General features: G+C 40.1%; 1 protein-coding gene across 1 annotated transcript in view; it reads left to right on the forward strand.

The window, feature by feature from the left end:
• LOC117379563 (growth hormone receptor-like) overlaps positions 1 to 17525 on the forward strand; it is a 30797-nt gene extending 13272 nt beyond the window's left edge. The window contains exons 3-10 of the mRNA XM_033976278.2: positions 2680 to 2800; positions 3463 to 3632; positions 4682 to 4860; positions 7200 to 7341; positions 8982 to 9072; positions 10673 to 10742; positions 11176 to 11353; positions 12534 to 17525. Of these exons, the coding sequence (XP_033832169.1) occupies positions 2680 to 2800; positions 3463 to 3632; positions 4682 to 4860; positions 7200 to 7341; positions 8982 to 9072; positions 10673 to 10742; positions 11176 to 11353; positions 12534 to 13006 (1424 nt within the window). The 3' untranslated portion in view covers positions 13007 to 17525. The remainder of the gene's footprint in view (positions 1 to 2679; positions 2801 to 3462; positions 3633 to 4681; positions 4861 to 7199; positions 7342 to 8981; positions 9073 to 10672; positions 10743 to 11175; positions 11354 to 12533) is intronic.
• Positions 17526 to 17918: the final 393 nt, after the last annotated feature.

Genomic DNA, 17918 nt, shown 5'->3' on the forward strand with positions numbered 1-17918 from the left:
CTGGAGGAGGGGCTTTTTTTTGCTTGTTTCCAGAGAAATGTTGTTCCTTTGGCTGTAATTTTCCACTGTAACGCATCAAACATAGTCAAACATATTCATCTGCATGGAGAATGTTCCACAGTTCTATGGTTTTAACTTTCTATGGACTCATTTCCAGAAAGTTACACACTATACCTTTACGATACGGGTTATATAGTTTAGGTTAAGCCCAGGGTTAGGTTTAGTAGTAGCTGTGGTTGAGGTTACTGTCCCCGCACAGCCTGTAAACTGGCCGTGCGGGTGAATGCATGCGTGTTTGTGTGAGGATCAGGACACACAAGTGAACTCTGTGCCTTTAGCCTGAAGCGCAGCACTAGCAGGACTTCCAGGAAAGCGAGTCGTGTTTGCCTGCCGCTGCCCCGTGTGCTGAAGAGGAGGAGGGGGGGGTGAGCGCTGTTCTGAGTGCCTGTCCGTGAGCGAGTGGAGGAAGAGGAGGAGGAGGAGGGAGCTTTTAGCAGCTCAGTAATTTGCTCTACTGACTCACCAAAGCTTTTACTCCTAATGTTGTGTCCTCATTAAGAACATGGCTGGAGCCGTGTTTAGTTTCAGTCACGCTCGTTTGACTAATCCCGAGTACCTAAAACCCGAAATGCCGCCTCCTGCCTCCTGAGATCACCTGTTGGCACGGAAAGGTGATAACGACGGATAACTGGAATTGTTTTGAAACGTTCACGCTAACAATAATCCCATAATAACAGATGGTGGTGGAGTTTACAAAGGTTTTGCTCAAATAGTACCGGTAATTAAAGTACTACCGATGTCAGAGTGACTAAAAGAGTAACGGTCGGGACGTGACATCTGATTTCTGATTTGAAGTTAGTGCGATTGGGAAGGACAAAACATTAAATAAAGCACAAACGCAGGTATTTTCAAAGGATGGGCACAAAAATGAGACGAAACTAAATCATATCTGAAGGAGCGCTGCAAGAAACAAATCAAATCATTTCACATAAAGCATTTGTCACTTGTAGATTTACTCACAGTGGGAAGAGTAACCACAACTTTTACTCAAGTTAAACTACTGCTACTTTGATAAAAATATTACTCAAGTAGGAGAATGCCGCTAGAAAGTACTCTGAAAAGTGCAGTTTCTTTAAAAAGCTGCTTAAGTCAATGTAACTGAGTCCTGGGCGTTTGTGTTTCATTTCATTCACGCTTGTTTGAGTAATCCTGCATATCTAGGACCTGATACACTATCTCCAGACGTCACCTCGTGGTAAAGAACAGCGATAATAACAGGCGAAGTTTTGAAACGCTCCTGCTAACAATAATCACATAAGGTAAATTGTGTTTGCGTTGTAGAAAGCCACGGTACGTAACTCTTTACCTGAAAATATAGTCAAATAAAGGCGTGTGTTTTCATTGTGGTTGTAGAAAAACATGTGTCTTTACTGTGAGCGGGCTTGCATCTCCACAAACCTGACTCTTATCATGCTTGTTTCCATGGAAGTGTGGCTACAACCTTCCAATCCACAATGGCATAAAACATGTGTCTGGTTTTAACTTTCTCTTCCATAAAATCATGCATAAAATGTGACATACAGTAGCTGAGATGTAGCTTGAAATGCCTATACAAAACACCATGTTAAAGCTTTAATAATACACATGGGGAAAGCAGTAGAATGTTCCGCCGCTCATTATGAGAATTCCACACACATGGGGTCATGGCCTGGCTGCGGAACAGGGCAGATTTAGACAAAGATGATGTTATTCTGATGGTTCTTCAGGCAAAACTCTGATTCAGGAGCAGAATATAGTAGAATAGTGTTTTTCAAAATGGCTGCGTCTGGAGGGGCTTTCTGTCGTCTGAGTATAGTACAGTTTTATTTAGAGACAAATCGATGTTTTTGTCCTCATTTGGGTGAATCATTATTACACATATGATTTACTTTATTCTCATTTTATACCTGGTTCAGTCTTAGGTTCAGTCCTAAAGTAGTCCTCATATCATCCGGGTTTAGTTCTGCTACTGGGAAAAGCAGTTCTTATCTCAGGTGGTATTTGATGTGAAAAGTGTAAAGTGAAACCATTTGTTTTCAATTCCATGAACATGTGTTTACTCTCTGTATCCCCACACACAAAGTACACTCAAATATTACTCTCACAGTAGCAACTCTATTATTATTCTTAATTACAAAAACTCGGGATATGATGGTCAAGTTTTTAATTTGGTGTTTTCTCAAGACGAGTGCAGACTAAAAATGAGAAAAAACTTGGATGATTCCTCTATCTGCAGGTTAAGGCAGTGATTCCTCAACATTTTTTCTCTTGTGTGGATACGTTTGCGACCACAACATTATTCTCCTACCTGATAATCTATCATCGTATAATACAAATCACACTTTTTTCTGGTAAATAAAGATGTTTTAGAAGAGTAATGGTTATAAAATACTTCATAGTGGCAATCAACATGTCATCCCTTCATTACAATTCTCATAATTTAGTTTAGACCTTTTTTCTAAGAACCCCTCGGAACCCCTGAGAATCTCTTGGGTTGGGAATGACTTGTTTAAGACACTGCTAACTCAGGTTCAGTTGTGATTTTTGTACCTTTTTTTTAAAACTATAAGCGCACAGGCTGCAGTGTACTTTTTAACCTGTAGTAAAGTACAAGTATTGACTGTGCCGTGTGTCCCTCAGCCCTGCCTCACATCGTGGACTGTTTCTCAGCGAACATGGAGACGCTTCGGTGCCGCTGGAGCAGTGGGGCCCTCCACAACCTGTCTGAACCTGGGGCCCTCAGACTCTTCTACCTGAACAAGTGAGATTACACACATATGCACACATTTATCTATATGTATTTAATCTGAATTTCCAGTATTTCCACCAGTTTGCTCAGGGACTACAGGTTATATTCTTTGCTATTCCTGATGACTTCATCAACAAATTGTATGAATCATTGTCGAACCGCATGGATGCAGTCCTTCAAGCTCATGGAAGTCATACAAGATATTAAATATGGATCTCACAGCACCACTACTTAATTCACTGACGTTATGCAACATATTTTTGTATTTGAAGTAAATTATTTGTTCAATTTTCTGTAGGCGACAAAACTTTTGTCTTGCCAAAATCTGACCTTTCTGTGTTCATTAAATGATCAATCTTTCTTCAGTGAAGCAAATTTATTTTAGTATATTGAGCATAAATTGGGAGGGTTTTAGCTTTCATATGAGACATTTCTAAGACCAATCGATTAATTTAAAGTCAGGTTATAAGCTTTTCTTTCTACAAAATGGATAAGCGACAAGACTTTTGTCAGGGACTGTATAGCATTTATTCTTTGACCTTTGTGTTGGTTAATGTGTTGTTGTGCACTGTCCCATACCATACCATACAAATAAATGCACACAAACACACACGTAGACCCGTATGCCCCATGTATGTCTGACCCTGAGCCTGTGTGTAACGCTTTGCTCATAGGCCATCAACGGTGAACTGGACAGAGTGCCCGGAGTATAGCACCAAACGCCCGGACGAGTGCTTCTTCAGTGAGGCCCACACCACAGTCTGGGCCAGCTACAGGGTCCAGCTCCGGTCCAGAGACCAGAGCACGGTCTACGACGAGACTGTGTTCACCGTCTACGAGAGAGGTCAGGATTCTCTTTTAATCTAATTTATTTACAGTTAGTGATAAATGGTACAGTAACGAGGGTAGATCTGGCGATGAGCGGGGAAGAGTTATGAGCCAGGATCCAGGGGCGGAACGTGGAGCCAGCGGAGACGATGGTGCGGGCAGCACCGTGGCAGGGAGCAAAGTGCGAGCCAGGGTCCGGGGTCGTGGAGTGCAGGGACATAGACAAGGTGATCAGAGCCAGGACAAGGAGCAGGGTGCAAGGCAGGGTCCAGAAACGTGGAGTGCAGACACAAGACAAGACAGTACCAGGGCTGGGATGCAGGGTCGGAGCAGAGCCGGGAGCGCTGGAGCTGGGACGGTCCAGCAAGCAGGATGTTGACACTCGTACGATCTGGCCTTGAGTGGTAGGCGAGGTGCAGGGCAGGGTCCGGGGACATGGAGTGCAGAGACAAGACAAGACTGTACCACCCAGACAATCTGGCACCGAGCAGGATGTAGACATGCAGACGATCTGGCCCCGAGTGTCTGGTCCTGGCTCCTCTTATCCACGGCAGGTGGTGGTGATTGCTCTGATGGGCTGCAGGTGCAGGCGGGAGGAGCCAGGAGCTCAGCCCAGCTCTGCCTCTGGCAGGTGAGGGAGGGGAAGAGCAGGACAGGAGGCAAAACATGGGGCAGGAATAATGTGGATTGTGACAGTCTGTTACATCTCCAAAGCTCAAAATGCTCTGTTCCACCTTATGATGTCATGTAGTGGTAGTTTTCAAGTTAAGAGCTACAGCTTTTACCTTTTGTTTGGTTCAAATAAGCAATTCCAGGGCTGAAATTATCCAGATGATTCTAGTGAAGGTGTGTGGAGTTTAAAAACACAATGGAGCACTTCCTGTTTCACCAAATGACATCACAAGGTGGAACAGAGTGTTTTCAGTTTGAGAGACTAAACACAACTTCAGGTATGTTTTTGAGGAGGAAACAGCATGATGACATAGATCAGAAATAGTGTAATACGGGCTCTTTAAGAAGGAATCATGTGCCTTTGCATTTATTGTGTCACTGTAACCCGTGCAGTGCGTCCGGATCCCCCGTACAACCTCAAGTGGGACGTCCTGAACAGCAGTGTGACGGGGCAGTACTATGACACTGTGGTGAGGTGGAGCCCCCCGGAGTCTGCAGACGTCAAGTCGGGCTGGATGAAATTACAGTACGAGCTGCAGCACCGCGACACAAACTCCGATCTGTGGAAGGCCGTGAGTGTCCAAGACTCAGCTATTGTATTTTGTGTTGCTTATATTAAAATATTATCAGGAAAATCACACTGTCCTCATTTACAAGAATAATTTTGAGTAATCCAATGGTTTTGGCACAATTGCACTTCAGGACAGTCGGACATAACTGATACTACTGAGCCAGAGAACATCACCTCTGGTAAGACGGCCGGCGAGGGATTATCATCTATGTTAACAACTCCTGGTGCACTAACGTCATGGATAAACCGTGTAGTCCAGAGGGGGAACTCTTGCTGTTAATGTGTCGGGCGTTTCCTCTAGGCAATTTACAGCTGTTCACATCTGTGCTGTGTATATTCCACCGGACGCTAATGCTAAGCTAACACTTGCAGGAGAGAAAAGGCATCAATACTGCTAAACAACAACACAAGAGAGAGACATGTTGAGGCCAGATTTGACACTGCGACAAACCCAAGGTACGTCTGAGAGGGCATCAGTGCCATCATGGACTATACCTCGCTTTGTCCTGCCCCCTCTTCCCTCTACTGACTCTGCCCCAGTCCTGAGCAGACATGAGGTGTGCCCTCCGCAGCATCAACATCAGGAAAGCAGCCGGACCGGATGGAGCCGGAACCTCTGCCTCTGCGCTGTCCACATCCTGGGCCCCAGTCTGCTTCAACAGACCCTAACCATCCCTAAATAGTCCAATGTCACTTGTGTAAATGACTACAGACCTGGGGCTCTTACCTCCATCAGAGAGACCAGTACCATCTACACCTCTCTGTCTGAGGAGAGACCAGTACCATCTACACGTCTCTGTCTGAAAAGAGACCAGTACCATCTACACCTCTCTGTCTGCACAACATCCTGCGTGACCGACACCACCCTGTTCATCCCCTTTTTCCTCCTGCTTTCCTCAAGTAGAAGGTACAGGTCCATATAGACGAGAACAACCAGCCCCCCTCCCCTCTCTGTCACCCTCGCATGGACAATAACACTGAAGTGGACTTTGCATTGTTGCATAATGACATAAAAACTCTACCTATCTAACTGTTTATCCCTGTGATGCACTTTATGCTGCTGCTAAGACTCTTTCTGTTTATTACACATGTGCTGCACTGGTGTCATTATTGTGCTCATGTTTACACTGCAGTTATTTATGGGGAACTGAATGGGCTCTTATACCTTTTGTGCACTTCACATGAAAACAATGCAGTGTTTGATGCTCTATGACAATGACTATAAACTCTTGAATGTCGATATGAAATGAAACAACAGAGGTGGATTACATCTTCTCATTTACATTTACTTGAGTAACTTTTTTAAGAAACTGTTCTTTTCAGAGTACTTTTCTAACAGCACACACTCGATTCTCATTTGGGTAGTGCTTTAATTGAAATAAGTCTACAAGTGACAAAAGATTTATGTTGACAAGATGCAATGGTTTGAACATTTGTGTTTCTTGCACCTTCAGATATAATGTAGTTTTTCTCATTTTTGTGTCTGTCCTTTGAACATACCATATTTGTGCTTTGTTTAATGTTTTGTCTTTCAAATTTCAAATTACAAATCAAATATTATGTCCAGACAGTTAAGTTACTCTAAGCCAGGGGTGTCAAACTCAAATTCACAGTGGGCCAAAATTAAAAACTAAGACAAACTCACAGGCCAAACTCAGTATTTATTGAAAAATTGACTGCATCTGATATGTAATATTTAACATTTTCATATGGAAATAAACTTTAGTTTTACTTAAACACAAAATCTGGAACAACTCAAGCTTGATATTACCAATAGAGAGAAATTACATTCAAAATAAAAGGCACATGAGTAGTATTCATTCATAAATAAATAAAATAAATTATGTCTCTCTCTTTAGCAACTAATTTGGCCGAGGTGAGTAGTAGCTTGGTCGCTATTGAGTGTCAGCAGTAAAGGCACTTGCCGGTCTCCACAGCAGTGTACTAGTAAAGCATTCTGGGATTTGTAGTATTAGTGGTGTATGCTCTATATACCAGCGGGCCAGCTCTAATGCACATTTGATATGATCTCACGGGCCAAATATAATTACACCACGGGCCAGATTTCACCCCTGGGCCTGAGTTTGACATATGTACTCTAAGCAATAGTTCTCCCAATACTTTTCTACTTTTACTTCAGTAATTTCTTGGACCACTACTTTGTACTTCTACTCGAGTAATATAGATCACCTCTGAGAAACAATTTACATCCTCTTATAGCAGCCAAAAAGTCAACTAAAAGAATAATATCACTTTATTAAAATGTCAGCTGTGTTAAAACCCCTCTGTTGTAAATATTCTGGAGTAACCTTTAGTGTCGTTCCCTTTCTTCTTTCTCAGAGTGACCTCCTGGACACCACTCACAGCTCTGTGTTTGGGCTCCACACGGGCATACAGTACGAGGTGCGGCTGCGCTGTAAGATGTCCGGGTTGGCGTTTGGAGACTTCAGTGAATCCATGTACATCTACAAACCCTCCACAGGTGAGACGAGCGACTAAGGACATATAATACAATGTCACTTTCAGCATTAAATCATCAAGTCTGTGTTATTTATGTTCAGGAAACATAGATAACATTTGACAGATTCAAAACACAGGCCTTCTATTTCACTTTATGACCATTGACCATGATCCATTTTTACAGTTTTTTTTTTTTGTATCTTTGAATACATCCAAATTAATAATGACAAATCCACCCAAGTACACACAGACTGTCAAAATAGCGTACAATTTACTGATAAAACTCATCTAAATCCAGTCATAAGAGGCTCTGTGAAAGCGGTACCTGGCTAGTTTCAATCAGAGGGTGCGACCATTTCCGGGGTAATGCGATGTCTGTGAGGTTTATACTGAGTCCCGCTAAAGTCAAGAAATACATATAGATCAGACAGTGCACAGAGAGCTACAGGCGGAGGTCACAGACAACATGTTAAATGCTTAAACACGACAAATGCAGAGGAAAACTTCACCGGAGGACTCTTCTGTGTTTACAAAATGCACTTCTTTGTGTGTCGGGGCTAATGCTAACGTCTATTAGAACTTTAAATGTAACATAAGAACAGAATTAAATTTGTTGTAAAAACGACCCAGTTATTTTTAGCCATAGATTATTTCAGTTAGTGGTGTTTTTTAAATATTTATTAGGCTCTTAGCATTAGAACTGACAAACAAAAAAGTACCCTTGTAAAAGCAGAAATGTCCTCTAGTGAAGTTTTCCTCACATTTGTAAAGTTTTTAACATGTTTTCAGTGACCTCCACCTGCAGCTCTCTGTCCACTGCTTCATCTGTCAGAATTTACCTTTGTGCACAGGGCTAATTGTCATAATAAAGCTGCACTATGTAACTTTTCTGGTGGAGGGAGATGTTATTGCTTCGCCTGTCCCACAGTATGGCATTAAACAGGAGGTATTTTACTTCTTTGGGGTATTATCTGCCAACATATAACTGCTATTTTAAAAGAAAACAACGTATTAACATGTTTTATAAGTTTCACTTTCGTTTTTTGATGCTCTGAGTCTCCTCTCCCTTTGCTCTCTGTGCTAAGTCACATCACAACACAGCGCATCCCGCTAATGAAACTACTGCACATCACATCAGATTCGTGAAGTTGCTGTGTACAGTTTTGTATCATGTTTTTGTGTATTTATGGAGAGTCGTCGTGTGGGAGCATGGGTGACGTAGACTTGTGGGCGGAGCATCAAACAGAATCTTGCAGCTAAACGTAAGAGGGTTCGAATAGGATAATACTCAAACGTGCATGGATGACGTCTAAAATCTTCTTCTGTTTTTGAGGAGGGAACAATATAGTAGAACGCGCACAAGAAATACCACCAGGCCAAAATACAGGTCAGTGGAAGTCACTTAGAATAAGAATTAAGGTATTTTCAAGCAATAAAAACATCAAGTAATAATTTGCAACATAGTGAAGTTTAATGTCATACTATTGAACATCTGAGGCAAAGCAATAACATCTTAATGGAGACAAGAAACGTTACATTGTGCGCTTTTAAACATGACATTAAAAAATAATAAAAGTGTAATAATTATGTAGATAAACTTTGGATTAAGTCGATTTCTCATGTTTCTATTGAACCTTGATCAAATGTCATCTCTTTGCACAGTGTCCAGGTTCCCGGTGGCGGCTCTGTTCATCTTCGGAGCCCTGTGCGTTGTGGCCGTCCTCATGCTCGTCATCATCTCTCAGCAGCAAAAGTAAGACACACTGTACAAGAAAACACCTCCAAATGAGCTCAAATCCACAAGATGAACCTTTTGGTGTTGTTATTTGAGTAGTTTTGGCTTTTGATTTGATTAATGGGCGACTATATTACTTACGATGGGCAATATTGACAAAAATTAAATCATAATGACATTCAGACGATATTTCAGCAATTTTGATATTTTGCAGTGGTCTATATGTATGTGCATGGCGGGATTTCATCAGTTACCATGGCGACACATTAGCAAAACTGTTTTTAGTTGGAAAACTCAAGAAAAAATACCAAATGGATTTAAACAACAAACTGAAAAGGTGCTTGCTAATGCTATCTATCTTGTGACTGTAAAGTTATTTGATCCGGACTCGTTTCACAGTAAAAAGCAGCTCACCTGTTGTAGTTCTTTATGGTCCGATTGTGTTAAAATAAACCTCAGATTAAAGTCTAACAAAGGCTCAGAAAGTGCATGCCTGGAAATGTTGATGACATCAGCTGCAAAGTATCAGTAATGTGATAAAACTTGTCTGTAAATGTCTTGGTTGAGGATCAAGTATCGTACAAAACCTAAATTTACCACAAAATGAGCCAGAAAGTGCAGAAATCTCACTTTATTCCCCTGTTTGGGAGATTGCACCAGATGTGTTGGTCTCTTTTTGCTGTCATTTTTAATAGTTTTATTTGTAGACTCTATATTCTAATCTTGCAAATCTCCAAAACAATAATTGTGACATTATCCATTTTTCGATATATATCTTCCTCCTCTATATGTAACTTCTGTGGCATCTGTCACCTGCTTGTTTACATGGAGATGGTTCAAATTGTATAAAAAAAAACATGTATTCCTCCTGGAGATATTGAAAATTAACCAAATATCAAATAAAATGCACTGACTACTTTTAGTGAAGGAAAAGTACATGTTGGATATTTGCACTTCCCGTGTTTGGACTCCCCTTTTCACAGATCTCACCTATAACTTGGGCTGGTGTCATACTGTGGATTATCCCAGGCAAAACTATAACATCTCCATGGAGATTTAAGCAGGTGGCATACCCTCCACCATAAAAGTTACCTAATGTACCTTTAACTACATTTAACTCATTTCCAGACTGATCTTAGGGAGGGGGTATTATGCAAAACTGACTTTCTGGAGCTTTCGACTAAGTAACAACGTTGTTTCCTCATCAAAAACATGCTTGAAGAGGTTTTATTATTTCATATTTATGTCATCCATGCATGTTTGAGTAATTTAGCGATCTCTTCCAGGCCCTATCTGATCTTTTCCACAAGACAATTCCATAAATACTCCATAAATATACAAAAGCATGATACAAAACAACACACTACAGCTTTAAAAACCTGATGTGATGTGCAGTAGTTTCATTAACGCATTAACTCTGAAGGGGCAGTGACTTTTGACTCAGAGCTTAAAACATGTTGTTGTTTTCAGCATATTTAACATTTTCAAAACAATGAAAGGTAACATGTTGATCTAAATGTGTTATGTGTTAGCAGTTAATACCCCATAGAAGTAAAATACCTCCTCTTTAATAGTGTATTTACTCTTTAGTTTATATTGTTTATATTTGTTTAAACAGGTTGATGGTGTTGCTGTTACCTCCCATTCCAGGCCCCAAAATTCGAGGGATTGATCCGGAGTTGCTGAAGGTAATATTCCTTATTCTTTCTATGACAATATAATAGCAGTAACTTAAAATGTTTGGTTTGTGAAGATTGTAACCTGGATGCTCTTCCTAATACAGATGAGAGGCAGACTTTTACAGCGAGATAGAAAGATAGAAATGATTTGGTTCAACCTTTGTACATTTACATTTTGGATATTTCATGGCAAAGTACAATGTTATCAGTAGGAAAAATGTCCCCATCTGGAATAATGACATCTATCACTGACTAAGCCCATTTACTTCTTGAATGAACACAAAACGGCAATAATTCTCCATTTATTTTAGCTCCCTCATCTGCATTAAACATTATTGGCCTAAAGATATTTCAAGATTCAGTGTGGATTAATAAAATCTACTAAAATCTTCAGTGTACTACCTTTATCGTCCCTTAACGATGATCTGATTGTACTTTTCAGAAGGGGAAGCTGCGCGAGTTGTCGTCCATCTTGGGTGCGTCCGAGCTGAGGCCGGAGCTGTACAGCGCTGACCCGTGGGTGGAGTTCATCGAGCTGGACCTGGAGGAGACGGCTGACCCCCTGACCCACTGTCTGTTACCTGGATCACCGCGTCAGCACCGCTCCCCCGACTCTCCTGGTAGGTCCCTCTGTGCCTCTAACCTACTCTGAAGATACATGGAGTGGATGCTGTGACTTTACTGATTTAATACACATTTTTGTTGTTTTTTAGGAGGTTAAAATACGTTTCTCATTGTACCTGAGTTTGTTTAGTTTGTTATTAGTCCTGACATTCACCACAGCCAGATTCAATGTCGTACAATTTATATTTTGAAGGATAATTGTCTCTAAAGTTGTAAGAATTTCTGTGCAAGACTTCAAATACATTCTGACATATAACCATCGGCAGGCTACAGTTTATATTTGAAAGGAAAAATATAATATCCATTATATATAATAATCAATTTTTTAATTTGTGTGAATAAACTTGAGGCAGAAGCTCTAGTGCTTGTAGATCCTGCCTCTCTTTGCCCGGGAGGTCCATTAACTAAAAGATCAGATGACTGGTACCTCCTCGACCTCCTCTTCTTCCTTCAGATCTTTTTGGACCTCAGTGATGGTAACATTTATTGCGCAGACTCTGTTGTGCGTGTTGACTCTCTATTTCAAAATCTGTTGAACTGACAGCTCTAGATCAGGTCCTCAGGTTGGACCATTAAGAGTTTAGCATTTTTGAGTTGGAGCTCTGTGGCTCTGGTGCTTCTGGAACATCTTTTTTTAAAGATGGTTCCTCTTTCACCAGTGTTGAGTCGACCACAAGAACTGTCAGCTCCAGTCCTGTCACTGAAGTATTGGCTTGATCAATACAACAACCAACCACTGTCTTTACAGCCAACTCCAACTTAACATCATTTGGAGCTCAATGTCTTTAACTTGTGGAGGTGTAACTTCACTTCTGGGTTCTGGCAGAGTCCACATTGTACACATCGAAGCATTAACTGTTTATATAAATAGACATAGCTAACGTGCTAGCCGCCGTGTTCCAAAGAGGAAGTTATCATGAGCTGCACTTCTGGCTCTAATTTACTTTACATTTAAAAATTGTTACCTACAATATAATATAGATACAATATTAATATAGTTTGTTGATCCCAATTCTGTGATAAACAACATTATAGTGCAAAATGTGTTGTTTTTTTTTTATGTCTAGATAAGTCCATTTTCTATCTCACATTGAGCAACCCTTGCCTCAGAGCTCCAGTTAAATCATTTACATCAAACCTGAACCCAAGCTGGTATCTATTCTTTTGCATGTCCAGGCTTCCACGACAACGACTCGGGCCGTGCCAGCTGCTGCGACCCGGACCTCCACAGCGACGCGGAGAGCTCGCCTTTCCACGCAACCCCCGAAGAGGAACCCCCCACCCCAACAATACCTCCCACCCTGCAGCAGGCCATGTACACCCAGGTCAGCGAGGTCAGGCTCTCCGGGAACGTCGTCCTGTCCCCCGAGGAGGAGACGCACTCACACGAGGAGACCCACTCAAAGCACAAACCAGAGAACAATACCACTGGTTACACGTCAGAGCTCAACGCAGGGAAGATCACAGACGTCGAGAGAAGCCGGGAGTCACCGACGGCAGCCATGTTGCTACTGCCCGCTCCGGCGTACACTGTGGTGGAGGGGGTGGACAGACAGAACAGCCTCCTCCTGACCCCCCACCTTCTCAGCTCAAAGCCCACGCCCGAGGGATACCTGACACCGGACCTGTTCGGAGGAATGTCATCATAGAATTCTACTTTTATATGAGAAGTATTGCTTTCCCGTGATTAAAAGGGACAAAGAGGAGCCTAAAGAGAACACATTCTAGTCCACAGTGCAATAGTTATTTAGAGGTGGGAGATACATTGGAAAATCATCTTGAAATTGTTGTTTTGGAGCTATGCAAAATTCGAAGATTAAGGTAATGTCCCTTCTCTAAACACAATTATTTAGTATTCTCTCATTTTTCCTGAAGAATTTAAATATGTCCTACAAATGTGAATGTACTTTTTGTTGTCCACACTTCACTGTGTCATTTCAGACGCACCAGGGGCAGATCCCATCATATATTGGTGGTGTAATTACTTGGTAGTACAGACAAGCATCTCTTTCTGCCCCACTTTATTTTTATTTTTTTACTTACTTTATTACTTACTGAAATGATAGTCAGTACTGCAATGCCCCGTCGGCTCCATTGTTTACTAATATTTCAGCTTTTGCTCCTTTTAAAATGCATAGAAGTATTATGGTTTTCATGTTTACTGTCAGTTACAGGATCAAGTAAGGGAGGATATGTTGCCTGCACTCTAACAAAGCTTCTACAATCACAAAAAAACTGTGCTGCCAGAGCCTTAACCTGCAGATAGAGGAAAATTACAAGTTTTTCTCATTCAGTTTATGGACAGACCTCAAGTGAAATCTCAGAACCTCCAGAATTCACTCATATCTGTCTAATCTGGAGACAGAGACAGGCCATGTTTATGAAATTCAAAGTCTAATTCTTACATATTGTCCCTTAAGTCATATTTTATTCTCATACATTTTTCACTATTTGATCTTAAACAGTGTTTTTAAAGATGCTTCTCACTTCTGGCTCTGCTCTGTCCTTGGTGCAGGAGACAGAACAATCCAATTCTGAGGATACACTGACAAATCCCCCCAAAACAAATCAAAAAAGCGTTTTCCTGTTTTGTCTTTGACTTCAGAGTGGATTCTAAACAGCTAAAGTCTGTGACCCACTAACAGTATTCTAACACCAGCTAGTATTTTTAAGCAGTATTATTTCCTTAAACTGCTCACTAAAACAGCACATCACTACATGCATCTATCACACATAACATACAGTTTCTAACATTATATATATGTTATTTTTCGGTTAAATAGTGAAGTGCCAATATTCTTCACATGCTGCTTGATAATCAGAACAAAAGTACACAATTTTGATGTACTTTGCCTGTATATTTTTGTATTGTATTGCCAGAGGTGGGTAGATACAGTAAAATTGTGCTCAAGTAAGAGTAACATTACTTCAAAATAACAAGTAGAAGTAGAAAGTAGTGGTCCAAGAAATTACTCAAATAAGAGTAAAAAAGGTTTGGGAAACTACTACCCAGGTACAAGTAACTTAATGAGTAACTGTCTGAACATAACATCTGATCAATAATTTGAAGTTAAGGTGATTTAAAGGAAATGAGATTAAATATTTTCAAAAGTTAGACACAAAAATGTGACAATCTAAATCATATCTTATTTAAAACCTGTTTTATACTTCAGTCCACAGTTCAAACCCATATTGTTTGATTTCAGTTAACATCAGTGCAAGTAAAATGAATATTGTTAAACGACACATGTTGTAAATTAGCGAGTACTACGGTCCAATCACTAGAAACAATCACATTCAATATTTGGGAATTTGCCTTTTGGGTATTACAAAAACAGTGTAATAATCAATAGGGAAAATCATCATCAAACTCTAAAATCTAAAAACCACCAACAGTCAAAAATCAGACACTAATCGATATTAAAACTAGCATCGAAACTAGACACTCATTTGAACAAGTGTCGATGCTAAAAGTCACATTCACGGGACAGAAACGATCCTTTCCTGAATAACTTTATAAGTATAAGACACATAGACTAGTACACGCCCATGGACCACTATGGAACCTACTGGACGACTGAGGGATTACACAGATATAAGGCCACATGGGAATATATAAAAGAAAGTACTATGATTTAATGTTGAAAATGACATTCTGTTGTATAAATGAAGAGTTATGTTTTTATTATCATTGTGACATCAGGATCAGTGTTGAGTATCGAGTCTATTCCTTAGTATCGAAATGGAGTTTAAAATATTAGTGTCCAGACAATACTAATGCAATATATGACGCATGACTGAGAGAGTACATTTTAGAGTGTTATATATGAAACCTTGAGTTGCTGCTATTGGTCTCACAGAAAATGCGTACATGAAGATTACTCATCATAATGGTTCTTTGTTTGGTATTTCTCGGTATTCCAATTGCGTTACGTTTTCAAACCCGGACGTGTTTAACAGGAAAAACCTTGAGCTTTTGTAATGAAAAAAACATGTGAGGTGTAACTTTTTGAATGAGCTTAAAGTGCATGTGACGGCTTTTACTGTTTTTCTATTTCTGACTTAGTTTGGTGGGATAGTAGCTGTGCAAAATATTTATCATAGATTTACATAATTTAAGTCACATGTGTCAAACTCGAGGCCCGTGGGCCAAATGCGGCCCGCCATGTCATTTTATGTGGCAACATAGTAAAGTAAATTAAAATGTATGACTTAAAATCTCAGTTTATCATTAGATACAGTTACACAGACATTTTTTCATGTTTATGCAAATCCATATGCAATATTTGTAAGTTGAATAAGTAATAAATATAGAAACAGCTAATTAACAAGATTAAAAAGTAGTTGCATTTATTTTAGATTACATTTGGCTACATTTAGTGACATTTTACAGTTACATCTGGCCCTTTGAGAGCGACCATTTTGTTGATGTGGCCCTCTGTGACAATGAGTTTGACACCCCTGATTTAAGTGTTAGTTTGTGGAAAATAGTTGTGAAATGCAAAAATACAGGACGTAAAGCATATTTTTTAAATGGAATATGCTCTGTGCACAGTAGCATGCTAGCTAGTTCACTGTGACTCAAAGCTAACTGTCACTTTTATTGAAATTAGACAACATAAAATAAACAATCTATTAAAATTCAAATTGATTAAAATAAAGACTACCCAATTACAGGAGGAGCTCGGAGTAGAGTCGCTGCTCCTCCACGTCGAGAAGCGCTAGCTGGGGTGGCTCGGGTGTCTGCTTCGGAGGTGGGGAGGTGTTCTGGGCTTGTCCCGGTGGAAGGAGGCCCTGCGGAAGACCCGGGACATGCTGGAGGGACTATGTCTCTCGGCTGGCCTGGAGGAGGTAGAGGAAGTGTCTGGGGTGAGGGAAGTCTGGGAGTCCCTGCTTAGACAGCCGCCCCTGTGACCTGGCCCCAGATAAGTGGAAGAAAATGGATGGATGGACCACTCAGTTATTTTTATATGTAGAATACTGTCTCAGAATTAGCATTAGCGTATCTCTCTTTCTAAACATAGTGTCGCCAGTGTAAAATTTTAGTGTTTAACATGTTGTCAGTGACATCCACCTGCAGCTCCCTGTCCACTGCCTCATCTTTAAATATTTATTCATTTTAGCGTGACAAAAAAACTCATGAAATTGGACAGGAAGTAGCGACGCTAACAGTGAGGTTGCCAGATGCTACTGTGCACAGAGCCTTTTACCTCTACATTTGCCATACCTGTTGTCCGGGTCGAACCAGGAAGTAAAATGATAAACTTCATCAAAATAAAAATAAAAAATAAGCTTGTTTTTTTGTCGTAAATATAATGTTAGCTATGTTTTAGAGAAATGCGTACCTACCTGTCATATGCACTTTAGCTATAGGCTTATCTGACCAGTTGCTGTATGAAACAAGCATAGTGCATGTGGAGGGAGGTGAAGTAGAGTGATCCCATACTCGGTTATAGAACACTGCTTTTCCATTTAGTCTCCAGGTTAGGGTGACCAGGTTTTCAAAATTAAAACCTGGGTTGGGATGATTGGTATAAATAAAACTGAAAAGAGTGCGTAACATTGGCCATTGTCTGTTCACTTGTACCAGTCATAATCTGAGGGACTTCTGTTGGTACATTTTGTGCCTTACGGTCATTTTCAAGCACGGTTTTCTGTATTTTAGCTAAACAAATGACAACATATTCTCCTCTTTATCATTTAGCAGGGATCAATTGGCCAAAATATAGGGACACATGGGACATTTCTTGTATAAAACTGGGACAAATCACTGGTTTTGAATAGATTTGCTGGGACAGGGGACACAGGGTTCAAAACTGGGAATGTCCTGGGTAAAAAGGGACGTCTGGTCACCCTACTCCGGTTGCAAGCATGCATTTAAATAAAATACATAGGCATACAACTATCTACCAGTATAGGCCAATGGTATTAGGCCTACAGTTAAGGGTGTACTTTTCAGAACGTATTATCAAGTCATACAGTTACTCCTGTGTGACTCTTGCATGGTGCCATTATACAAAGCTTTATGCAATTTTAAAATGTAATCGCTTGTATTATTTTTCAGCTACTCCTGTGTTCAGTTGAATTCATGGTGCATGTTTGCTTTTTTTGTTCATATTGTACAGTCATTGAATGTAATATTTTCAAATAAAACTTTTTTCTAAAAGCTTGTGATTTGGTTTTCATGTTTTTCTAATTCAAACTTGGTCTGGTGGGATAGCGGTAAATATTTATCGTAGTTTTACATAACTTAAGTGGCAGTTTGTGGAAAAAAAGAGGGGGAAAAAGCCAAAAATACAGGAAGTTGTAAAATTGAATACCTCATCACAATGAGATATCCATCAAATGTTCAGGGATAATTTATGCATAAGAAAGGCATTGTTCTGACACTTTAAACCTTCATTTATAAATAAAGTAAAATAAATAACCTTTACATACAGTATACCATATTTGTTTTAAAGTGTGAAACTTTAAAATAAAAAAACAGGCAAGAAAATGTATTAGAACCTTAAATATAATGTTAACTATGTTTTAGTTAAATAAGTAGTTTTACCGCTGATG

The sequence above is a fragment of the Periophthalmus magnuspinnatus genome, chromosome 12 (genome assembly GCF_009829125.3).
Source record: "Periophthalmus magnuspinnatus isolate fPerMag1 chromosome 12, fPerMag1.2.pri, whole genome shotgun sequence".
Classification (NCBI taxonomy): Eukaryota; Metazoa; Chordata; class Actinopteri; order Gobiiformes; family Gobiidae; genus Periophthalmus; species Periophthalmus magnuspinnatus.